General features: G+C 42.5%; 1 protein-coding gene across 5 annotated transcripts in view; it reads right to left on the bottom strand.

Annotated features, from left to right (window-relative positions):
- Positions 1–26,921, bottom strand: part of SRGAP2 (SLIT-ROBO Rho GTPase activating protein 2) — a 230,731-nt gene that overhangs the window by 134,413 nt on the left and 69,397 nt on the right. For 4 of the 5 annotated variants that reach the window (XM_084853307.1, XM_084853309.1, XM_084853308.1 and 1 more), the window contains exon 3: positions 19,811–20,003. The exons of the other annotated variant lie outside the window; for it this stretch is intronic. In XM_084853307.1, the coding sequence (XP_084709433.1) occupies positions 19,811–20,003 (193 nt within the window). The remainder of the gene's footprint in view (positions 1–19,810; positions 20,004–26,921) is intronic. 5 annotated transcript variants of the gene reach the window in all.

Genomic DNA, 26,921 nt, shown 5'->3' with positions numbered 1-26,921 from the left:
TATAGTCACCATCTTTGTTATTTGGGGTGTGTGTGTTAAATCTGTGCTAAGAGAGGATATACACAGGGGGGGGGGTGTTCAGGGCTGCTCCCAGCTGCAGAACTCCTTGGTTCCATATAGTAGCCTTAGGCTGAGCATTTTGTGTAAATCTTTACAGGGCTTGGTGGCCTTGGTCAAACTGGCATGGTATCACTTTAATTTGGTCTGGTATTTTTAAGTGGATATATTACTCTGTTGGTTTAACTGTTGCTGCTTTTACCGTAACCTGCCCTGAGCCTTCAGTACTGGTTTGGTTAAAAGTCTGAAAACCCCCAAACAAACCAAAACGAATATACGAGGTGTAAGGGTGCTAGAAAGATATGCCATATGCTGCCCAACTTACCTCAAGGGCAGCAATTTTGACAGCAGCAGAGGGACCATACTAGTAGAATGTGGTATTCCTAAACCCTTAGGATTAAAACCCAATGATGCACTAGTGGAAGCCCGCTAGCGTGATGGGACTTTCTCCCTCTCTATTCCCCCCTGCAGCCATGTGCGCTGTCCGAAAATCTACTTCAAAGGGTTCTTCAGCCCTGCAGAGTATATTTTGATGGTGCACAGGGGACTGCCCAGGGTATAAGGGGGATCACCTCCATCCTGGTTCTACTGATGGAACTGCTTCAGTCAGTGGAATAAAACTACTGGATTCAAACTTTAACGCACAATCCATTGGCAAGGTCACCTGTAAGCTCCAATGAACTGAATGGAATAGTGCAATAGTAGAGTTCTTCTACAGCTCCCATTAATTTAAAAGAGGCTTTCACCAGAAACCTTCCCCAGGGGATTGTGCCTCTGATTTATTAACTTGGCTGGATTACTTTGTTTCCTTTTATCATTTGTTTACATGTGCTCTTTTTTTTCCACTGTATTGTATAATACTTGGAAGGCACAATAATAAAAATATTTTTAAAGCCAGGCTATGGCAGGAATGTATCCAACAGCTGTAGAATTCACTTTAAAGCTCATCTGGAATTAAACAAAGGACGTCTCTCTCTCTCTCTCTCTCTCTTTTTCTTCCCTAAAGAAAGCCACATGAAATCGTTCCTTTAAAAGTGCAGGGGCAGGAAGAGTTGAGCATCAACACTGGAAGATGTGATTATTTATTTATTGTTACATTTCTATACCACCCCTTAGCCGAAGCTCTCTGGGCAGTTTACAAAAGTTAAAATATTAAAATACAATATATAAAGTTTAAAAGATTATCAAGTAGACTGATTCATGCTAAAGAGCCATGCTGATAGTTGACAAAACACACTATCCCTGGCTTACTGCCGTGTTCCTTCTGGAAATCTGAAGTTTGAAACTCATTTGTCAGGTTGCCTCCTGACATGGAGAAGTCTCTGTCTCAAGAGAAAAATCCTTCCAGTTTTGTATTCCAAAACTCCAGAAAGAAAGAACACCCTAGTGACTCCTCTCCTGACAGGGAGCTGGCTACTGCCAATACAACACTAAGTATAACTTTCTTGATTTGGGATCACACGTGCACCAATTACCTCTTGGTCTTCTAATTTAGCAGTTTGATATGGTGCAGCCTTCCCCAACCTGATGCCCTCAAGACGTTTTGCGCCACAACTCTCTACATTCTGACCATTGGCCATGCTGGCTAAGGCTGATGGGAATCAAAGTCCAGAACATCTGGAAGGCCCCAGGTTGGGGAAGGTTGTTTATGATGGGTCTGAACTCATCTGGAACACATGGGAACCTAGAAGGTAGACATCAGTGAGTGGAGAAGGCCTGCACATGTTATATTTCCAGGCCAATCACAGGCAGGACAGCCACTGCCAGTCAGTGTCAACAGCAGTGGGCTTAGATGGACCAAGGGTATGACTCTGTATAAGGCAGCATCCTATTATCCTATACGCTAGTAATACACACAATAGGAGAGCAGGAGCAAATCTCAAGCCTGCAGTATCTCCAGGTGAACTAGAACTGGCATGGCATAGGAGTTACAGTGTTGGACTAAGACCTGGAAGTCCTGGGTCAAGTCCCCACTTAGGCAGTTCACTAGGTGACCTTGGGTCAGTCACTGTCTTTCAACCTCACCTACCTTGCAGGGCTTTTGTGAAGATAAAATGAGGAAGGGGGAAGAGAACTATATATATTCCCCGGAACCTTTTGAAAGGTGGGGCAAGAATGTGAATGTCAAAGTGAATGAACAACTACAAGCTTGAACCCCTGCCCTTCCCAAACCAGCACTAACTGTTTACATACATACAAACACACACCCTGAGTCACCAGTCCTTCTTCTACCTCCACAGAATAACCAGCAGTTGAGACAAGAAGTATTATTAACCTGAATATTTTACTTCACATTTCAGTTTCTATAATAGATATTTTCCACTGTGGTGCAGATGCAACTCCATCCTCCTGAGCAAGGAGGATGCAGTCCCAATAAATAAATGCTTTGTTCTGTTGTCAGTAGATAACAGAAGTTTCCTACCACAAATGCTGCTAACCTTCCTAGAAATGTTAGGAATACAGATTACTGTTGACTTTTATTGTTCTTCTCATAGCAGGGAGAGAGAGAGAGAGAGAGAGAGAGAGAGAGAGAGAGAGAGAAAGACTAGATCTGTAGTAAGAAGCAGATTAGCTTAAGTTAAACAAAAGAGCTGAACTCAAGAATGCCACTTTCAAAGCAGCTGATCTGGCAGAGTTTCTTGCCCTATGAAAAATACCACAGGAAATGACTGATGTTTGCAGTCTGGATTGTTTCAGGTCTTCATGTGTAAAGGGAAGTGAGAGAGCTGGGGTGATTCAAAGCTACTACTAGCTTTGATTGCCAAAAATAAGCAGCACGTACAAGAGGGAAGGGGGGGGCATTCTTATTCCCTGGACTACTACAGAAAAAAAGCCAACAAAAAGATCAAAAGGCAACATGGTCTGAACTTGACAATAAGCTGGCCAGGCTGGGGAACAAACATACTCTCTCCCTTACGTACATGTATAAAAATAGCAAAGGGGCTGCCAGACTGTATTTGTGCTCTTCTATAACATGTACAGGCCACCTGGCTGTGGGTTTTCAAATGACACTATGCTAGTGGCAAAAGGACTTGTGGGGGTCCTTTTACAGCACATGGCTGATCTGCTGCAATACAAGCAATGGTCAGGATCTATTTTAGCTGTTCCAACATCACAGGTTTAGGCAGCCTAGGGCTACACAACCAAGTATTAAGGAACACCATGGAGACCTCAGAAACTGCTGATACTATGGGCTGTCAGTACTATCCCTCCTTAGTGCAAATTAGAAGGAAGGGCTGTTGGCCTCAGACAGGCATCTGCTTGCTCTTTGTGTACACATTTTATTTATATATTTTAATTTTTGTTTAGGCTGCTCAGAAGGGTGGAACCCCCCACTCCAACCAAGCAGTGCACATAATTTAAAAAAACACACACACAAAACCGTAAAATTCAATGGAAACAAATAAAACCAGCAGCCCAAAACTTAAGAAAAGGTCAGCAAAACAAGTGGGTCTTCAGAGCTTTTCTGAAGACCTGCAAAGAAGGGGCTTGACAAACCCCAATGGAAGCTTATTCCAGAGGTGCAGGGCCAATGCTAAAAAGGCCCTCTTCCTTGTACTCACCAACCTAACCGCCCTTGATTGTGAACAAATGAGAAGAGCCTCTGTTGATGACCTTAGAGTGCAGGCAGGCTGGTATGGGTGAAGGCAGTTGTTCAAGTAAGCCGGGCCCAAACTGTTTAAGTCTTTAAAGTTTAACAGTTAATATTTTCAACAGCCCAAATATCATAATTAAAATGGTACAGAGAGAGTGAACAGAGATCCTAAGGTAAGTTAAAGAAGTTCACGGAAGGAGAGTGGTGCAGAGGGAAAGAGAGCAGGGGAAACTTTCCTTTGGCAAACATCCTTAGGTTATCTTGGTATCCAAGCCTATAAAATTAACGTCTGGAAATCATTTCTATAGAACAATATTATTATAACATTATTATGGGCACTAACATAAGTAACTTTTTAAAGATTAAAATATATTCATGGACAATGGGGCTAGGCCAGGGTTCCTTAAATTGGTGACCTCCAGATATTTTGGACTTGAACTTCCATCAGCAGCCCCAGCCAGCATGGCCAACGTTGGGGAAGGCTGGGCTAGGCTATCTGGCCACTGAAGCCAATACAGTAATAAATAAATAGTTGGACTTAGAAACAACAGTCCTGAATTCAAATCACCAGTTCAGCCCTGGCACAGTTCATTAACACTCTGCCAAATCTAACAGGGATATTAATCTAACAGGAATGAAATGGGATACTGTATAACTAGTACAGCAGCAGCAAGAAAGGTTGGGAAAGGCTTTTACATTCATGTCACCCATCCCTCTAACTTACATCTGTTGCTGAGGGAGGAGATGCCAACAAAGCACTGCCAAACCTAGGAACTGGAAAAACTAAGCGTCTGTTGCTGCATGGTTAGGAACCAGTGCAGCGCTTCCCAGGGACGTATTTCCCTCCTGGCTGGTCATATCTGAAAGGGCACAGCCAAAGAGGCTCCTTTTGGGTTTGCATCTTCACGGGTTGGGACAAAGGCAGTATACAAATAGAAGAGACTATGATTGTTGTCAGGGCATGTATGCTGCCACCCTGAGTGCCTGGGAGAAGTAATGGGATACAAACACAATAAATTAAATGAATACTACCCATGATAGCCTGAAATGCAACCTGTGTGCTCAGAGATGGTATATTTCTGACTATCAGATGTCAACGGACAAAGGATGGATGCGATGCACTGATCAGGCTTCCGAACTTCTCAGGAGCACCTGACAGAGAGGATGCTGAGCTACTACATGGTCTACTCAACCTTCCCCCCCCCGATGTGCTGGACTGCAACTCCCATAATTCTCAGCCAGCATAGCCAATTATGGGAATTGTAGTCCAACTCCCATCATTGCACTCCAACATCTGGAGGATGCCAGGTTGGAGAAGGCTGGTCTACTGAGTCAGCATGGTAATTTTTTCTTCTTATGTTCTTTAAACTTTCTTTGGCAGATTCATTAATATCCCCAAAGTTACCGGACAGCAGAATGTTTTTGTCCATAAAAAGAGTTTAACTCATCTAGTATTTACAGAGCGGCAACCTTTCCTTCTGAAACATATAAAGAGCAGTTCTGTATCCCCACTGCGCCCTCAGATAAGATTTTTTTTCTTCGTAAAACAAGCTTCACATTTTCATAGCTTTAAAAAACCATACACTGCAGCTGAGAGAACACAATATATCCCCAACCAAGAATGCGGACAGCAGACGTTTCATTCAGATTTCACAAAGCAAGAGATACAACATCGGAGTGATTTTTATAGCTCTTCTCCCATTTGGGAAACAAAACAAGGAGGAGATTGTTTGGAAAAAAATCTCCAAGAACCCACGCAGCACTCACTGGCTCTTTTTTGGCCAGAGGTTTTAGGACAGCGTACTGGGGCACTCAGAGCTGATCTCATTCGGAACATCTTACCTCATGTACCTTAAGGGACTTAAAACTGTAAGTTTTTTGATGATCTAATCAAAGAAAGGGTTAGCACAAACAATTTTAACACTAGCCTCAGTACCAGATGTTCTGTGAATACAATCTGTTAATAAAATCACGATAGTTTTGCATATAGCCAAACAGCACTATGAAGATTTGGAATGTCAGCATTACAGATAAGGGAAACTGTGTCGTTTCTTTGAGTCAAGGACATTACAGGCGAAATCCAATGCCTGCTTTCTACGCAGTAAATCCCACTGAACCTTATGGAACTCATTTCAGAGGAAACATGCATAGATCATGCAGTGTGTGTGTGTGTCTCTCTCTCTCTCTCTCTCTCTCTCTCCGAGTGTATGTGTGTGCACATGCAAGCATGTATAAAAGAAAAACGCTTAAAACATGATTCTGCCTTAAAGATGCCAAAACAGAAACAATTTTTTTTCAGCCTGTAGCAAAAGCCGCATACAACATTTTTCTGCTCCACTTGTAGTATAGTACATGGGGTTGTTTACCTGTGGGCTATTTTAGCCCCCCACACACACTTCCCCATTCAGTCAGTAACTCTAGCTTTACTCTTCTGAAAAGATGGTTGCCACCGAGTTTCCCACCCCTCCTCTTCCTCATCCTAGTTCCCATCTTCAATATACAGCCTGGTTCTCCCACCTTGCAATTGTCACCATGTGCCCATTTCCTTCTTAGGTATGGGTGGGACAGGAAGAAGCATGGAGTGAGAAGCATTGCCAGCAGGATAACCGGACTGGAGAGCAAAGGCGCCTCACTGTTGTATGGTTGGTACCTCCCACTGTTCCAGCTGTTCCTCAGGCCATGGAATATGAACATATGTGTAGATAGTATGCGTGCACTACGTCAGGGTTCAGGAAAAGCAGCATATGTGGCTAGTGGCAGGGCACATGCTTTGCACACAGAAGGACCCGAGCTCAATCCTTGAAGTCTCTGGTTTGAGAGAAAGAGAGAGATTTCAATGGTAAGGCTGGGAAAGACCTCTGGCTTGAGATCCTGATAAGCTGCTGTTAGTCAGAGCAGGCAGTACCTAGCTAGATGGACCAACTGTGTCACTTCGCATAAAAGACAGCATGTGCTCTGTGTGCTTGGAATGTCTTCACAAGAACTGTCATCCCAGAAGAAATTCCAGGGATATTATTTGTTTACAAGGAAACCAAACCTTCCAAACACTCATCTGTGAATGTTCCCAAAACCAAAGGACCTGCATGCTCCAATTAGGGCTGGAGACAGATGACTACAGATTCTAGATGCTGTATGTCATGACCCAGGGTTAAGGTTCCTCCTCCACAAGAGGAGAAACCGCTAAGACAGACCTCTCAGATGCCAAAGAGAACGTGTCCCTGGAAGCGCTCATCACCTCTCACCTCAGGGCCCTCAGCCTTGGAAGAGCCCCTGGGACCAGCCCGCCTGCTTCCGGAGGAGGTCTCATTGCCATCCTCAGATTCTGGTTCTGAAGCCACCACTACACCCAGTTGCCTCCATGCTGTCACAGCCTCAGTCTAATTTAAGGCTCACTCTGAGTTTGCCTCAATTGGAACAACATACAAGCTGAGCTTGTCTCGCTTCCAGCCGAGGACCACTTGGAGGTCTCCACTCCTTGATTTCTCTAACTGGTATCTTGAGTCTGGGGTCTCCCCTGTGTTGACCATCCTGAAATGTGACCCTTGCTGTGCCCGATCTTGCTTATTGGAGCAGAACCCTATTTGTTGATTGTATCCCTGAGGAACTGGGTGCAGCAGTACCCTCAACTGGGGTAACTCCCATAGTCAGGAGGACCTACAGCCTGGAATGGTACACTGTTATTTTATTTGTTTTAATTGGGAATCAGCCACTTTTGTTTCTGTGCCCTAACAGCCCTCATTGTAACCTGAGAAACTGTTAAGTGCCTAATCAAGCACCTTGAAAACAATGCAGTGATTACTCAAAGCCAACATGGATTTGTCAAGAACAAATCCTGCTGCCAGACGAATCTGATCTCATTTTTTGATCAGGTAACTTCCCTTGTGGACTGTGGGAATGCTGTGGACATAATATACCTCGACTTCAGCAAAGCTTTCGACAAAGTGCTCCATGATATCCTGATGAGCAAACTAGCTAAAAGTGGGCTAGATGAAACACAGTGGATCCACAGTCCGGTGGATCCACAGTTGGCTACAGAATCGAACTCAAAGAGTGCTTATCAGTGGGATCTTCTCAAACTGGGGAGAGGTAACGAGTGGGGTACCGCAGGGCTCAGTCCTGGGCCCAGGGCTCTTCAACATTTGTATTAATGACTTGGCTGAGGAGGTGCAGGGAATGCTGATCAAATTTGCAGATGACACAAAATTGAATGGGATAGCTAATACCCTGGAAGACAGAAACAAAATTCAAAGTGATCTTGATAGACTGGAGCGCTGGGCAGAAAATAACAGAATGAAATGTAATAGGGATAAATGCCAAGTTCTGCACCTAGGAAAAAGAAACCAAATGCACAGTTACAAGATGGGGGATTCGTGGCTCAACAACACTACAAGTGAGAAGGATCTTGGAATTGTTGTTGATCACAAGCTGAATATGGGCCAACAATGTGATGTGGCTGCAGAAAAGGCCAATGCTCTTTTGGGCTCCATTCATAGAAGCATAGCTTCCAAATCCCGGGAAGTACTAGTTCCCCTCTACTCAGCATTGAATAGGCCTCATCTGGGGTACTGTGTCCAGTTCTGGGCACCACACTTTAAGAAGGATGCAGACAAACTGGAGAGGGTTCAGAGGAAGGCCACAAAGATGATCAGAGGACTGGAAACAAAACCCTATGAAGAGAGACTGAAAGAACTGGACATGTTTAGCCTTGAGAAGGGAAGACTTAGGGGAGATCTGACAGTGCTCTTCAAATACTTGAAAAGTTGTCACAGAGAGGAAGGCCAGGATCTCTTCTCAATCATCCCAGAGTGCAGGACATAGAATAATGGGCTCAAGTTACAGGAAGCCAGATTCCGGCTGAACATCAGGAAAAACATCCTGACTGTTAGAGCAATACAACAATGGAACCAATTACCCAGGGAGGTGCTTGGCTCTCCCACACTGGAGGCATTCAAGACGAGGCCGGACAGCCACTTGTCAGCAATGCTTTGACTTGGATTCCTGGACTCGATGGTCTATAGGCCCCTTCCAACCCTAGTATTCTATGATTCTATGATTCTAATCTAAGCCTGTGATCCTATTCATACTTACCTGGGAATACGTTTCACTGAAAACAGTGAGTCCTCCTTCTATGTAGGCATGTATAGGATTGCACTGTCAGTCTGCACAAATCCTAGAATATTAAGACTGTTCCAATCTGCAGCTGTCATGGCTTTATCATAGCAGCTATTTCTCCTGCCTCCATTTTGCTTAACATCCAGCCTAATGAAGATGTCTAGAGAACATGAAAATTTGTTCACTATTGTGACATTTTGCTTGGTCCTTATAAAGCTATTGTCCTACTGCGGATTTTGGATCTTTTTCTCCAATGGATCAAAATCTATGTTTTTCCCCAAACATTAGGAAGGGAACGACTACTTCAGTAGACACTCCCACAGATTCCTGTAGAAAAGTAATGTTTTGCCCAAGAATGAGTTACCCACTCGGAACTAGCCTTCATTTATCTGAGCTGAAAATACAGTAGAAAAACAAGTAGAGGAGTTTATTCATGGTCAGCAGCAACTTGCCATCATGGAAAGCTGCTAAGGCAAGATGCTTTTACTTAAACATGCACGCGCGCGTGCACACACACACACACACACACACACCTTAGTAGCAAAAACTACCTACACACTGCAGTTGTTGTTTATTTAAAAAATGTTTACCCTGCCTTTCTACTTACAACACCTATGTTGTTTCAGAAACATAACAATATTAAAACAAAGTAAAACAAGACAAAACAAATAAAAACAGTTACAGCAAAGAATGTAAGCGCTACTAAAAGCTCAGGCAAATGTCTTAGCTTAGTGCCTAAAAGTTAACACATCTAGGAAGACTTGCCCAGTGACAACCTTTTTATGGAGGTTAAAGGTTTCTTTTCACAGAGATATCTTATTTTTAATTAGTTCCCCTTTTGCTTCTTCTAAACATTTGCCAGAAAGCAGGAGATGCTTCCTAGTCCAACTGAAATGTCATACCAAGGCTTTACTTACATACATGCTCTTTAAAGAAAAAACAAACAAAACTAAAATCTTGTTTTCTGCTTCCATATTTGCCATAATCCCAGCTTCCCATATTCCACTACTGAATTCATAAAACCACCAAGAATTAATATGCTAAAAGTCAAACAGTAAACCAGATCCTAGACATGCCACCACCAATATCTAAAAGTGTCAAACACCAAAGCAGAAGGACTGAGATTCCCAGTCTCTTCTTCTTCAAGACTGGCTACTTAAATCCCATGCCATCTCTGTTTAGACTGGGCATCCTGGTATGGACTGAGAGCCTCCTCACAAAATATGGAAACAGCCCCCCACCCCCCTAAAAGCGCTACAGCAGCACAGCATGAAAATGCGTTTTCTCCCTTCGTATATAACTAAAGCAAAAAGGTATAGACATTAAAGAGTTAAAGAAACAATTCTCAGCTGTCCAAATGACTGCACCACAATTCATGAAGCTATTCCAAGGCGGTGCATAGCAGAAATACCAAGGGCCCACAGAAATATGGCAAATAGAACCGCTGGTGTCTAATGGCGCCGGTTTGCGTGTTGACACACTACATGCGGCTACACATGAAAGGCCGGGGTGGGAGAGGGGCGGGGAGAGAGATGATCAAGCACAACAGGATTCTGATTTCTATCTCGGCCTGCTACCTCCATCAGTCCACACCCAAATCTCAGCCTCATGCAGCCAGGATAAAAGTCTTGGTAACCCACTTTAGTTTTTACATTATACCATGGGGGCTCTACTCAACTTCTATACAATTTGGTTACATTAAGCTACCCTCTTATGTTTTTACACTTTTCGTCCCAAAGAGATTTACAAAATACACTGGTTATTTACATAATATCTATTTAGCACAGACAGGTGAGCACTGAGAAATATTTGCAGATATACGGGCTACTCCTGTGGTAGTGATCACAGTCTAAAAAAGGTAGACAGGAAAGACAGGAACTGCTGGAAAAAACAGAGGTGGAGGCAAAAGGGATTTTGCTTAAAAACATTTAAGAATGCGCTCATAATAATATCCATACATATACCAGAACTGTCAGTCTTAACTGGAGGATAACTACCTCTGATGGAAATGTCATATGGGGGTGGGGGTGGGGGGAGAGCTAACAGCATTTCCAGCTGAAACTACAAAAGAGTTTAAGCACCACTAAATACAACTACTGTACCATGCAAGCTAACTTTTGCTGTAAAAAATGGTAAACTTTCTGTTTTAGATTTAAGACCACCCAAGGAGAAAGTTTAAAAAATGCAGTGCTCAAAAGGGATCCCTCCTTTGATGTAGATCAAAGATCAGCTCCAATTCATTACTTCTGGTTGGAAAGTATTGCTCCAATAACTTAGCCTTTAAGGAATTAACAGATGAGATTTCCTCAAAACCTGGAATTGGTTCAACTACACTGCAGTCTTTGCACTGAAACACAAATGCAAAAGTCTGCATGTGCTCATGAAACTTGGGACTGGAGCCCATTTGTACTGGTTTTAAAATATTGCTGATAGCTGTTGATTAATGGTGCTGATTAAGATCTGTTTCCCAAGCAACTATATCACTGAAGCAAAAACGGAGGTACCCCCCCCAAAAGGCTCTAGATATCACCTCCTTTTTGACCTACCATTTCTCGTTTGCACAATAGTTGCTGTATTCATGTTAGATAGCTTACTAGTTGAAGTCTCAATAAGAGTAATGGGAAGACCTACAATGTAGACAAAGTTGCCTGTCAAGATTTAGGCATGTTATTAGAACACAAAAGTCTTGGATGTCTTATTACTAACTGAATCATTTCAAAGTCAGTCAGTTCTCAGACCTAGCTTTGATTATTAAAAACCCAAGTACGAGCTGAAGTGAGAGCTTCTGTTAGTTTTCCACTAAACAACTGTATAAATATGCCTTCCCCAACCTGGTGTCCTCCAGATGTGTTGGACGACAACTCACATTATCCCCAGCTATCATGGCCAACAGGCTGGCATAAAGGTTACAAACAGGGAGAACAAAGGAAGTTACCACAACAAATAATAAGCAGGATTGGTCATGCTAGCTGGGGTTACAACACCTGGAGGGCAGCTGGTTGGGGACGACTGACCTAGAAAATGCGACAACCCAGCCAACACAAATGCTTGATGAACTATACAGGTTTGAAGTTATGAGGTAGAACTTCAGAAATATAGGCACACAGAATCACCCTTGTGAACTTTCCACCGCATGTCCACATCAGGACTTGCCTCGTCCTATAAAGGCTTTTCAAACTTGTGTTGAAATGAGATGTATCAGGGTTTTCATAAAGCCAACCAATTCAATAAGGCAAAAGCAAACTATACACACAATTTGTAGGTTACTGGTTTTTTTAAGAAGTGAACCTGCCTTAGAACATAGCTCTGACTGGTATAATAAGCCTATCACATACAAAGATCTGAAAATACTGTCATTTCATTTTACAAAACAGGTTCAGTGAGCCATTGTTGATTACTTGGGGAACTCAAGCATAGGTATCAAGCAATTCTCACAGCTACCTATGCTAAATTCACTCCTGGGAACATCATAAAAAAAGATTTCAGAAGGATACTTTAACAAGCCCAATTACTGTATTTATGCTGTTCTGCTAAGATAGCTCCTGAAGACTGGATGTATGTCAGAACCTGACAATGTGGTTTTTGAAATCCAGACTGGGCTTTAGAGGTTTAGCTCTCAGCAATTTTCAGTGAGGTTTAGATGCCAAAACACAGTGGCCGTGTTGGGATGTCACAATAACCCATGATGGGTTAATAAGCTACGCACAGCAGCTTATTTTTAAAATAGTCCATGATCCCCGACCACACCAATGGGCTAAAGGCTACTGTGAGTAGCTTATTAAACTACTGTGTGTAATTTCACTCACTCCCCACCCCCGTCCTGCTGCAGTCCTCCCACCCGAGCAGTGGTGCTGTTTCACCTCTAAAGCGCGGGAAGCGCTGGAGGCACCCAATCCAACATCAAACCCCCACACGACTACTTACCAAGGAGCAAAAATCCTGAGTGCACCAAAAAGGGGATGGTGGTAATGAAACTGTGGGAGGTTGCAAGATCGGGACAAAACTTATTTATTTATTTATTGCATTTATATCCTGCCTTTTTTCCTCTTGCAAAGGAACCCAAGGCAGCTTATATTATCCTCCTCCTCTCCATTTTATCCTCATAACAACAACCCTGTGAAGTAGGTTGGGCTGAGAGTCTGTGACTGGCCCAAAGTCACCCAGTGAGCTTCCATGGCTGAGTGGGGACTAGAACCCAGAGCTCCCAGTTCCCAGTCCAACACTCTAGCCACTACACCACACTGGTGAAAACTTCATACACAGCCTCCCCTAGTCAGGAGGCACCCGATGCACCATCAAAAACCTGCATGCAAACTGTGAAAGGAGCAAAAATCCTGGGTGCACAAAATAGACATTGGTGCCTTAGTTGTTTTAACTTGTTCCCAATAGAGAAGTGGCTCATCCCTCCCCCACTTTGACACTGTGGGCATGGTCACTTTAATTCGCTCCTAATACCAGTAAAGTGCTATAGCGCATTTCCGCAAAAGCGAAAATGCACATTTCCCCCATTGTCACTGCTGGCAAAGTTGGTTTTACTTGTTCCCCGTGCTGGTATACCACTATTATTGCTTTTGTGCAAAAGTGGAAATAGGCATTTGCCCCCATTGCTAGCTTACTTGCTTTAACTTGCTCCAATAGGGAAATTGTGCATTTCCCCCCGCCCCCTTGACACTGTGGGCTTGGTCACTATAAAGCACTAAAGCTGGAAAGGAGTAGAGCAGCAGCAGTTTTGAACACTCTTGCTGCACAACTCTGTAGGCGACCAAAATAACCCACAGTGACCACCAGATGACACAATAACCAATGATGGTTTAAATAAACCCTACTGTAGACCGTGGGTTATCTGCATGGGTTATTTTGGCCAAATAAGTCATCATAGGTTAAAAAATCCTCGATGATGTGATAACCCATGATGGGTTAAATAAGCCATCGTGGCTTATTTAACCCATCGTGGGTTATCGCAACATCCAAACCCAGTCAAATAAATCAGGTTTTCCATTTCCTGTTTCTATAACCTGAGCATAAAAACCAACACTGGTTACTATGTCCCTTTTTTTAACATAGCTTTCTTTCTAACATCCAAAAGCAATGCACACCATAGTTCAAGGTGCTCTTAGATCATGTGTGAAAATGCCCAAAGTGTGATAGATTTTAAAGGTTTAATATTGTTTTAATACATACAGCGTTTACTTTTTCAAAACACTTGAATGTCCTAACACACTGTTTATTCTGATGATATATTTTAAGAAATTCAAGCAGTGATGATATTCGGGTTCCTGCCCCGTCCCCCAAGTCCTTCAAAGTTATGAACAGCTGTTGTTTACAAGTGCTCAGCCTGATGACTGCCAGGCTTTTTCTGCATCCTCTTACTTCACACAGGCAGCCAAATAGCTGCCTGAATTTCATGCTGGGATGTCCTGGCTATTCTGCTATTCCAAAATTTACAATTGTTGCTTAGCATCTTACTTCCAAAGATTATCCTTGTTTTCTAAAGCCATTTTATAATCCTGTCTTAAAATATGCGAGAGTATTACATTTGTTTAGCCGTTTTGTGAGATATGGCAGAGACCATGTTTGCATGTAGATGATCCAAAGTTCAATCCCTGGCAGCTCCATTTAAAGGAACTAGGATTGAAAGGCTTAGAAAAGCCTCTTGCCAAGAGTATGGAGAACTGCTACCCATCAAAGTAGATAAGATGGTCCATTGGTCTGGGCAAATGGTCCATTGGCCTGTTGCTATATAAGGCAGCTAGCTACTTACACTCATGTACAAGAGAATGGTCTGAAGGTACATGATGCAGTTCTGTTATTGAAGGTACGCGAGTCTGACCATGGACAGTGCGAGAAAAAGTTTGTGAACCCTAATGATAATTATGGAAATTCCATAGTTTTACCACAGTAGCCTTTGTGAATCAAAACCAGTCCTTTTCTAAATATCCAGTAGAGTTTACATAATCAATTCCGTGTTATGTGAAAGAAAACAATGTATACATTAAGCAAACAATTAGTACTTAAGAGTCAGGGTATGTGCAAAAGTAAGTGAATTCCTGCTTGCATCAGCTCAATTAAAGGAAATGATTAGAATCTAGTGTTGAAGTAATTAGGTAGATCTTTAAAGGTGAGTTTGGGAAGCCCCCCCCCCCATAAAAGGATAAGAAACTTTGTGAGTTTGGCCTTCACCATGCGGTCATGTGGAAACACGTCATGCCATGATCAAAACACATCTTTGAGGACCTCAGAAAAGCAGTTATCGCTGCTCGTCAGTCTAGAAAGGGTTACAAAACAATTTCTAAGGATTTGAGGCTCCACCTATCCACTGTCAAACAGATAGCCTACAAATGGAGAAGGTTCAAGACCACAGTCACTCTACCTAGGAGCGGTTGTCCTACCAAAATCTCTCCAAGAACAAACTGGCGTATCATCCAGGAAGTCAAAAAGAACCCCAGAGTAACATCCAAGGATCTGCAAGGCACTCTCGCCTTGGCTAATGTGAGTATTCATGACTCAACAATCAGAAAAAGACTGAAGAAGAATGCTGTTCATGGGAAGATAGCCAGGAGGAAACCATTTCTCTCTAAAAATAATATTGCTTTCTGTCTGAAGTTCGCTAAAGATCACATAGATGATCCCCAAGACTTCTGGAACAATGTTCTCTGGACAGACAAGTCAAAGGTAAAACTTTTTGGCCTCAATCAGAAATGTTATGTTTGGTGAAAAACAAACACTGAGTTCGAACAGAAGAACCTCACCCCAACCATCAAGTATGGTGGTGGGAATGTGATGGTTTGGGCCTCCTTTGCTGCCTCAGGACCTGGAAGCTTGCCATCATTGACACAACCATTAATTCTGCAGTGTATCAGAAGATTCTAGAAAATGTCAGACCATCCATCCATGAGCTGAATCTGAATTGAAAGTGGGTCATGCAATAAGACAATGATCCTAAACATACAAGCAGATCTACAAAAGAATGGCTGTGGAAGAAATTCTGTGTTTTAGAATGGACTAGTCAAAGTCTGGACCTAAACCCCATCAAAATGTTGTGGCAGAACCTGAAGTAAGCTGTTCATGCAAGGAAGTCCTCAAATGTCACTGAGTTGAAGCAGTTCTGTAATGGGCCAAAATTCCTCAAAACCAATGTGAGAGATGAACCAACGGTTACAGGAAACACTTCCTTGAAATTGTTGCTGCTCAAGGAGGTGCCACCACATACTGAATGTAAAGGTTCACATAGTTTTTCACACATGGATATTGAATACTGAATCAGTTGTAGACAAAATGTTGAAAAAGCATCACGTCTGTGTGTCATTTGTTTAATCAGGTTATCTATTGTTCTTTATCTAGGACTATGGGGTCAGATTAAGATCTAATAACATTTGAGGATAGAAATATGTGACAATCCTAAAGGGTTTACAAACTTTTTCTCGACACTGTACATTGCCAGGATAGGAGACCACATGGGAGCCAAAGGGAAGCCGCTAAGCATTTTGTAAGAAGAGCGGGGTACAACTGTAAAAGAAAAAGAATCTTAAAAGGAAATGACTGAAATTTTCCAAAATAACATACAGGTAGAGTTCATGTCATGTGGCAGTTATGAATGACAGAATACATAAAGCTGGTTCACACATCATGATAAGCTACCCTGAAAATAAGCTATGATGAATTGGTTGTTCGCTCTTTAACCCATGTTAACCTGCTAGATGATTTCGTGCTCAGTGGCTTGCCATGGTTTGTTTCCCCCTTAGTCCTCCCAACAACTTCCAACACATATCCCATGGGGCTTTGTGGCACAACTCAGTACCCTACTCTGCTAATAAGCGCAAATGCACTCATTAGTGGGGTAGAGTTTATTTTGTAGAATTTCTTTTTCACCTTTGGGGAGTTTTCCCCATATTTAACTTTTAAAAAAAAACACCTATCAGGGAGATTTGCACAAATTCACTAAGTGCAATGCGTATTTCCGCAAATCTCCCCAAAAGTTTTTTGAACTGTTAAATTTGCACAAATCTCTGCAAGGGTGGGGAAAGTACTGTTAAATACGTGCAAATCTCCCCAAAGGTGAAAAAAAATGATGTTATATATATGCAAATCCCACCTAAGGGGGCAGGGGGAGAAAAGTATCGTTGTCTAGAGAGGTGACAAAGTGGAGGAGTAAATTGGCAGGTGTCATTTCAAGATGTAACAGAGAGGGGATATCGTTAGCAAAATTGCGAAGAGCAAAATGTTTTTCACCAGGCAGCTCTGTAGCCTTTTCCAACAAGTCACACAAAAACCATCATGCTGTATTCTCATGTCACAACAAGCCACTCTGAAAACAAGCCACCCTGAAGAACCCAACACCACGCCACAGGTTCTCAGGGTGGCTTGTGCATGGTTAACAAACCATGCTGAGGAAACCGTGCTGGGTTCGGATGTCATGACAAGCCATCCTGAAATAGAAGAAGGGTGAATTCTGGGTTGTCTCTCACCCAACAAGCCAAAGTTCCTGATGCGTGCACACAGTGACGGAGCATCCGCGATTTGTTTACACATTCCTGCATGCAACAGGAGTGAGCAGACAGCATGCACTAGCATGTTTACTCACAAGATCCCAGTGTTTGGGGGGGGGGAATTTCGAGGTGCAGGCGCTCGTCATGACATTCCTCATAGCCACTCCCTCAAGGAGAGTCCAAAAATGCAGGTAGCTGCTGATCTGTATCAACAAACCAGTTCTAGCAGTTTTATCTCCACCAGGAGCAAGTCTTTTGTAAAGCTAATGGATCTTAGTTGCTCTTTCAAGACAAAGCCAATGTAAAATACTTTGCACTACAACTGTTAATAATATACTGTTGTTGGGACAATTCATTTCCTCCCAGCTACTATGAAAATTGCTGCTAAGCTAGGAGAAAAGAGGAAATTCTGAGTGGGGTGGCAGATGACATCAGTGTCTGGGCTAATAAAAACTGTTGGCCTGCGAGCCCAGGCTCCACTACACCACTGGAGTTGTCGTGACATGTGAACCAGCCATAGTGCCTGCTTTAGTGATAAGAGAGAAAGCAGTAGTATTAGATACTTCCTGTGCAAATAAGGCCTTTCAGTGTATACACCATCCTTGTTTTTAATCCACTGAGGAGCTTTCGGGACTTGGAGGCAGAAGTCATATGTTATAGTATAAGTTATATACCATGGAATAGTCCTGGTACACAGCAATTTATATCACGGCTTCCAAGTATCCAATTCTAAGCTTCAGTTTGAGACATCACATTGCATTTGTTCTCCTGTATCCTTAGCAGCACCATGACTAATACAAGATTTTTCTCCCTACAATGACCAGGAAAAGAAGCTAGGACACAAAGACCAAAGCTCTTGCTTTCTGCAGTTCTTGCATCTCATTACATATTTGGCTATATCGTGGCTATGTGTGTTGTATGGCTAATCTATTCTAATGGCATAGTGGACTTGTGTGATGGATGGAGGGTAATGTTTCTGGATGCCATTGCTACGGAAGCTCAGCAGACTGGGGAACTTGAGTTCCTGAAGCAACTTTAGGCAATTCTTACATGGCTTAGTTCACCCAGACACCATGGGGCTTTCTTGTTTCAAACTGATTTAGCAATGTTAGAGACTTTTTATGGAAAACGACTAGCAACAGACAGATGGCAGGTGACACAAACAGCTGAGACTGAAAGGAGAGACTTTTGAAAGGTGATAGACTTCTCTTAAGATGAAAGAGTGATGCCTGAGTATGGTACAAGAAAAGATGAGGTCATTCTTTATATATTAGGTTTGATATAAGGGATGCCCTATTGAGACAAATAAAAAAAGGCAGAGCTGGTATGTTTGGTCCATACTGCAATTTTGAAGCAGTTCCCTTTAAACGGACCATCTTTGAGTACATAGGCAGCTCCTGAAATAAATGCAGCTGACAGGACACACAAAATGAATCATGTTCCGAGGATCTCTTTTGGCTAAAAGTCAAAAATATATTTTCTCTGTACTTTAAACAGACTGATGATCAGACTGTTGTTCTAATACAGGGGTGTACAACTTTTTTTGCCCCGAAGGGCAACAAGTGCACAGCCATGCACAGGCACAAACACACACATGCACACACACATCCAATGATCCTGATCCAAATCACCCTTTTCTTGCTGCTAGCAGCAGATATCCTGTGCATGAGGATCTCTGGAGGAGGGAGTAGAGAGTAAGACAGGGGGAATTTAGTGGCAGGGTCAGTGCACCCATGGGGGACCACAGCTTGTGCACCCTGTTCTAATACACAGAGGCCAGAACTGTGCAATACTGAGTACCCTCCACTCAGCATTGACGCTACCCAGCCTTCCATTCATTTTTCAGAGGATTCACAATACATAACCATTCTCATAACCACCATAGGCAGCACTAATTTCCACTTCTTTTGCAACAAAGGAAACCCAAGCACATCCCATCACTGATGCCAGTGCATATCATAACAGAGGGAGGAAGGAGCCCCTGTGAGCAACCCATGATGTTGTTGGTGTGAAATCTCTCTCAGGCATCAAAGCTGAAATGCATCAAACAAACATACAGCTCCTTACAACTCCTAATGATCAGCAGCAAGCTATAGTTGCACAGCTTTAGGAAGACTATTTCACCACATTTTATATAGGATGATATAAGAGCTATGCATGGGGACTTTCTCTACACTTAAGTCACCTCCTTTAATGCACAAACAGGAGTGTGGGAAGCAGTCCCAGATTACATTCAAGTACCAAATTTCGCAGGAGTTCATGTACCTTTCCACTGTGCAAGCCACCAGGCGACAAACACAAGTCCTATGTGATTACAGAGAGCACATATGGTGACTCAACACGTATGAGTTCTGCCACCAGCTATCACGGGGGGGCGGGGGGCAGAATGGGACTACGCTATATTTGCACTGATGATAAAAGCCAGAAAACACACACACACAAATCCCAAGTACTTCGTTATGTCATTCGTAATGCAAAGGGTTTGCATGTCATTAGCCCAGCACCATCCCATTTTTTACTGCTAGCCTCCCCTTCCCTTGCCCAAGGAAGAACACTTTACTTGAATTGCTGATCTTTGGTGCTCCTTGTTTTCGCCAGAAATCGTTCAGCCAGCTTCTCCAAGTTCCTGGAGTAATCCATCTCAATCTCAGCCTTTTTGCGGAAAAAATCTTGCAGGTCCTGGAGCAGCTGGACTCTAAGCTCACATTGCTGATCAAGACATTTCAGTTGTTCAATAAGCTGGGCTCGAATCTCTGCAAACCAAGGGCAAAAAGAAAAGCCACACATACACACGGTTAAAACAGAGGGAAAAATATATGAATTGCCTAATTGTACATGGTGCTAGTAAATTGTTAAAGCTAAATAGGCCTCAGCACCTGGATAAGCAGCTGCCTGGGAGGCTCATGTCGACCACTCTGAAGGATGCACAGAATTTTGTAAAAAGTGAACAGTATAGTGGACAGTGTGATGGACTTAACACTGGAAGACTTGGGTTTAAAATCCATTCAGTCACAGCACACACTGGATGCCCCCCCCCGGGGGGGGCCCAGCAGCATTCTCTGACCTGGTTTGCACATCACAGCAGGAATTCCTGGGTCATTTAATCCAGGAACTGCTGGGGACAAGTGATTGACAATTTCCAATTTCAGTTAACAACCCAGGAATGCCCATTCCTGGGTTGTTTCATGACGTCCAAAACTGCAAAGTCTGTGTTGTTTATGAGTTAGCCCAGTAACAAACTCTGGGCAATTGTTTTCGTTAACTCTGGCTTCATTACCCATAAACAACCCAGACTTTCCAGGTTCAGACATAAACAACAAAAATACCAAGGAATGGGAAATTACTGGATTGTTAATTGAAACTGGAAATGGCTCACTCGCTTGTCCCTGGCAACTCCTGGGTTAAATAACCCAGGAACTGCTGCTGTGACATGCGGACCAGGTTTCTCTAACCTACTTCACAAGGCTATTGAGGATAAAACGGGATGACCCCATGGATGCTGCCCTCAGCAATTTGGAAGAAGAGCAGGATACAAATGCTATTATGTAAATAGCAGTTAGTAAAATCAAGGTCAGAATTGCTCCCCATGCCTCTCCCTTCCCCTCTGGCCTCTAGCCAAGCACAATAGCAGCCAAACCTCTCCACGATTAACTGGGCCCACAGATATCAAAATAACTATGACTGTGCTTTGGACACAGCGGCCAAGGGATAAGAAAAGCAACCTGGAGTCCAATACAATTCACTTACAAGGAAGGCTTTTACTGCTGAAGATTCTATCAGTCAGCAGTGTCAAGGGCACATTTGGCATCCCGACGAAGTGGTCATTGTCCAAAAATGTACTGAATCTCTGCCTAGATAAGGGCCGCAGAGCTGGCGAACACTGCAATTCCCTGTTGTTAGCTCAAGTTCCCTCCAGAGACTCTCCATCAAATTCCTTTGCAGGCTATTCCTAGGGCAAAACCAAAGCACTGATCATGCTGGGCATTCCCAGAAGACACCAATTTGGGATTATTCAATTAGTTGCTGGGTCTCCAGCTGCGCCACTGCAATTAAATGCAGTGCATCAAATTGAGATACTTGGCCCCTGGAAGGTCCAACAGACTTGCATTTCCAACTGGGAAAGGTCACAGGAAAGACAGTTTCATTTTTCTTAAAAAGAATGCCTTTGAGCAAAATTTGCAAGCAGATTCCTTTTGTCTGCACAGAGGGTGTTTTTAGCACTGATGCAGCTGCTGTTAATATAGCATTTTTTATTTTGTATTGACAAATGTGTTAAGACCACCCAATGCTTGAGTATACAGTTATGTATTCTTGACTCATGGAAGAGCTCAACTAGCTGACTGAGTGGTATCAGATCTGGCAACTGATGGCACCATTCCTGGTTGCTACAGTCAAAACCCACCGTCTTATCATGTTTGGCTACCAAGTTGCTAAATAAATTGGTTCCAGATTCAATAATAATGCCCCCACCTCAAAAGTGCAACAAAATGATCTAAGCATTTTCCTCAATAACTGCCTGGACACTCAAAATGCTAACTGGAGCGGTCTGTATTGCTGGAATTTTGGTGCAGCCTCCTCAAGCTTGTTTATAAAATAACCTTGTTCCAAGACTGAATTTATATTAAACAATTTAAATAAGCAAATACAACACTTAGCATTCAGTGCACTCCTGTCTTTGTTTACGGCTGTGGATTATCTGCATACAAAAGTCAATGGAAACTGTTCCATTTAAGGCAAGGGGATTTTTTTCTGTGTATTTTATTGCTAAAATGGCGCATTTGAAAAACATACACACAGGTGTAAAACTATGTCTAAATGAGGAAAAAAAAACACTGAGTGAAAGAGAGCCTACTGGACAGTGTCAGCCAGCTTAGGCTCAGTTACAGAACTCATGTAGTGCACAAATGTCTAAATTACAACTTCGCTTGGAAGGACAAACTGAAAGGATTAAGTTGTCTTAACTTTCAAACAGCACAGAGAACTGGGCCAACAATCAGGCAATAAAGGAAGATGGCTATTAGAGAAAAACACACACTCCATAAATTGCTTGCTTTTAAGATCCATCAGAGCAGATACATTTAGCTTCTTAAAAGTTTCCATGTTGTAGATGCAACTTCACAGCTACATTATCCAAAACCGTTCAGGAGCCACAAAGCGATCAGTATACAACTACATGAAATCTTCATGTGTCCTACCCATAATGTATATTTGCAGACCTAAGACCCATAAGTTAAACCCAAACTTTAAGATGGTACCCATTCTATGTATTTATTTCTTACATTTCTATACCGCCCAATAGCCAAAGTTCTTGGGTGGTTCACAACAATTATCTAAACATTTTACCATATATATATCCTCCTTCTCCCCCTCTTCTTTTTAATATTGTTTTTAAAATGTCAAAATTCCAGTAGGGCAACTTAAATCTGTATGTGACACAGTTTAGGGTCACATCACAACCCATTAGTTCAAGACCAATGATACACACAATCCAATTAGTTCTTAGTGCTCCAATTAATCCCAGTGGAGTTTTTAGATCCAGTAACAGCTCCTCTAGTAAGTGTAGAGTAACACTTGGGGCTTGAAAACTTTTAATATAAAAGTTGGCAGAAAAGGGTAAAAAGTAGTATACATGAGTGCAGTTGTACATAAGAATACAACTCTATCAGGAGTGAGAAAGAAGTATTGGGGGGGGTGAAGACATCTGGAAAGATAAGGACATTACATGCCTTTTGCTCAACACAGCTTCCCATTCTTACTTGCTTTTCATTGATTCCTTAGGAAAGTGGGGAGTACATAAAGCTCAATAATTTCTACAACAATAATGACATTTACACCTGCTGAGGAAGTCCCATTTGTAGCTTTGGGGGCAGGTAGTAATGCTGGCATACAGACCTAGTTCTGAGACAGCTTAATCCCATGGAGGACGATAAGGTGCTGAAATAGTTCAGTTTTACTGCCAGCATTAGAAGAAAAATCAGAATATTGGTCTTCTGGGGCCTGTGCGAAGAAGCAAGGCCTTAAAAAGCCCAAGAAACAAATTGCTTAATATTTGCCTCCAAATTCATTTTGCCTAGAATTATTTTTCTCTGTTAAAAATAATAAACTAGCTTAGTCATTTCAGTTGCTATTTGTAGGAAGAATTCACTATGACCCAATTCTCGAGGACCATCCCCTGAACACCCCTCTACCCCCCCCCATAGTGGATTGCTTCTTGAGATGACAAACACCTCAAAACAAAATTATATCATATTCTGTGCTTCTACTTCAATTATCTTGTGATACAAATCACCAATCAGGAATAGGTGAAACATAGGAGGGGGGGAATCAAGGGGTGTGTGTGTGTGTGTGTGTGTGTGTGTTAAACCTCTCAAAACAGCATGCTTTGAAAATGTCACTCCAGAACAGTAAGCAGCAGCAAAAGGGCCATTTCAAAACTCCACTCCCTAGCACCCCCACCCCACAAAAAAAACACTTACCCCAAATTATTAAAAAGTCATTAGGCTGAACCAATATGCTCACGTAAAAGTCTGAATATGCAAACAATCTAACTCCATAGGCTCACATGCTGCATGCCAGATAAAACTGCTAAATCAAGTTGGCAACCCCTTTTCCTTCTCCAGATATCTGCTACATCAGGACTAGTACTTTGCAGTAAATCAAACAATGTGCTTCTATAAGAGGGAAAGTAACAGCTGATTGGGTTGCCAGCAGTGGGGAACAATAGTTCATTGAAGACCCAAGTACCCCATCTGGAAGGTTGAGCTATGGAAGAGCAGTGTTACCCACAGATAATTTTTGCAGTGTTGTGTTCTGGTTGCAAATAAAATAAAGCCAAGAATGCTGGAATTTCCTGAAGCTCAGAGAGTATTCTATGGGTATACAATGTCTTCTTGTTATCCCAAAGCTTGTACAAGCAGGAAGGGTTTTCAGCCTACTATCAGAACATACTACTGCACAGTGGGTGACTGTATTACAGTACAACTCACAGAAGAATTAAAAAATGTAGATACAATACGTAAACTCATGGGATTGGTAACTCGTAAACTACACACCCTGAATTAGAGGTCATGATTGGAGGACACACCCACATAGTTCTCAGAAGGTAACCATGTTAGTCTATTACAGCAAAAATAACAAGTAGTCTTGGCACCTTAAAGACTAATCCCTGTAATCCAAGCCACCAAAAAACGAACCTATTTTTGTTTTAAGGTCTTGCATTGCTTCCAGAGTTGCCCAAGGCTTTGGGATATGGTTAGGGATGGTGGAGAATTTCTCCACGAATCTTCGGGAGGCCGAGCGCCGAGGCATTCGGCCCCCCGAAAGTGTTGGGGAAATTCTCCGCCAGCCCCCCGCTCCCCCCGGGATGGGACTTACCGTGGCCGAATGTCCCTCTCGGCGGCGAGTCCCGGCGGCGGTTCAGCGGGGGCGGGGCCCGGTCTCCCGACCGGCTGCTGCCGCCATTACAAAATTAAAAAGTAAAAAAAAACAAAAACACACACCCGTGATAGGCTACGTGACAATTTACGTAGCCTATCACAGCTAGATTTCCAAAGTCAGCCGTGATAGGCTACGTAAATCGTCACGTAGCCTATCACGGGTGACTTTGGGGGGAAAAAAAAGCGCGTCTGCAAATGGCGGCGGCCCATGGGCGCCGCCATTTGCGTTCCTTATTTTGGCACGTCTAGTCTACATAAAGATTTACGTAGACTACGGCAAAAATAAGGGCAACGCAAAAAGCGTTCCCTTATTTTCGCCGTAGTCTACGTAAATAAAAAATAAATAAATAAATAAAATTAAATAAAAGGGCACACACATCATACCACATTAACAAAGGGTCCAGATTATTAAGGTAAAATGATGGTTGAACATTCCAAACCTAAGATGAATGCAGTTTCAGTAAAAATTTAAAAAGTTGGTCTTAGCCTCTGGGGAAACTTCCAGTACTTTTACCCATAGTTAGGCTTTTTCTTCCTATTCCTTCTTACTGAGCTGGATCTTGCTTTTCCCCTGCCAGTGGGAGCACTGCCTGAGCAGAATTCTTCTCAGAACACTCCAGCTGATGGGAACAGGAGGAGATCTTCACTGATTCCTCCTCTCTCTGCAGTACCACCTTCCACACTGTTCCAGAGGGTCCCCCAATCCTCTAGAACAGATGTTTGGGTGGAACGGGAAGGGGAGAATCAAAGATTGCCACGTCATCCATTCTGCCAGCAGAAAAGTTCCACTGGATCAAAAGCTTTCCGTGGACAAAAGGAGCCCATGGAAGGACAACTCTGGATCCAAGTCATTGTGTATATTTTCTACCCCAGGTTTTCTACTTTTCAATTTAATTTTAATTTGTGTATATATTTTTTTAAAGAAAGACATACATTTAGCTTTTTTAAGTTCCCTTCAAATGAAGACACATCTCATACTAGCTAAAAAGAATAAGAGGTCATTGTCTGTGGCTGAAGTCAGCTGTCATGATAAACTATGGTTCATCGTGATAGGAGTGAGCCTAGGGGAGCCTCAGGCCCACTCTCGTTTTCTTCTCTGTACAGCTGCAAGGAGATCACAAGCTTTTGCTTCAGATTTCAATTCACCATAGCTGACTGAGAGTTACATCGGAACTGTAAACTGTGGTTAACCTAAAGTATGGTTTGTTAACTCATGATTTGAAGATGTCTTGTTTCAAACAAACCATGGTAAAATTTAATACAATTTGTTGTGTCCAAACACAACCAGCTGTGATTACCAACAATCAGAAGGAAAGGCTTCCAAACTCCTCCTTGTAGCTCCACCAGAAGAGGATTGCGGAAGGATAGCGGACAACCCCAAAGCTCGCCTAGGTGCATTTCCACCAAGATATACCATGGTTTATCATGACATCTAAAAGCAGCCTGCTGTCACACCCAGCAAAAGGTAGATTCAAGAAGGTGTTTTACTTCACACTCATGGAAAAGGAAGAGACAAAACAGATGTTGTAAAAATACTTGTCAATAATTACTAAACAACTGAATAATAAACAGATGTTATCTTGTTAAGCAATAATCCTTATAATTCATAGTAAATTCTGAGATTATAAACTGAAACATCTCTTTGTCTATATTCTCTCTCTCCCTTTCGTCACAGGCTGACTTTCCTTCACACTAACTGATGCTACATCCCACCCTAAATGGGATTCCTAAATGGATTGGGATGCTCCTGTCAATCACAAGCAGCTCTGCTTTAATGTTCTAAGAGAGCTAAGGTTTTACAGTTGTGTAAGTAAAGTCACAAAACCCTAATTCTTTAATCCAATACTTAGTTCAGAATGGATTCGACTAGGACTTGTTATCTGGGGAGGCAGGGGGAAGAGAGACACACCCTTTCAAGCAGAGTTGAAACAGCGGCATCAAATTACTAACCTGGTACCTGCACAAATTTAAGCAGACATAACGCCAAGTCCTAGATATACTAGTGCTTTGGTACTGCTAATTATAATTCAGTAACTCCAACTGGCATGCAGTACAAAAGAAGAGAACATTAATTCTGAACAGCAATTCCAAGACTAGATCAAACACACACTACATTTCCCTTTGTGCTACAATTCATAAAAATACTGGCTTGCCTACAATTTATATCCTTAGCAATACTGATGCAGACAGCAGGGAAGAAAGCCTGAAATCCCTCTGAACAGTCCTTAATTTGCA

The sequence above is a fragment of the Heloderma suspectum genome, chromosome 4 (genome assembly GCF_057233095.1).
Source record: "Heloderma suspectum isolate Gila_16-S chromosome 4, 16-S_ref, whole genome shotgun sequence".
In the NCBI taxonomy this organism is placed as follows: Eukaryota; Metazoa; Chordata; class Lepidosauria; order Squamata; family Helodermatidae; genus Heloderma; species Heloderma suspectum.
The sequence above is the reverse complement of the archived record's forward strand: the minus strand, read 5'-3'. Positions and strand labels throughout refer to the sequence as shown.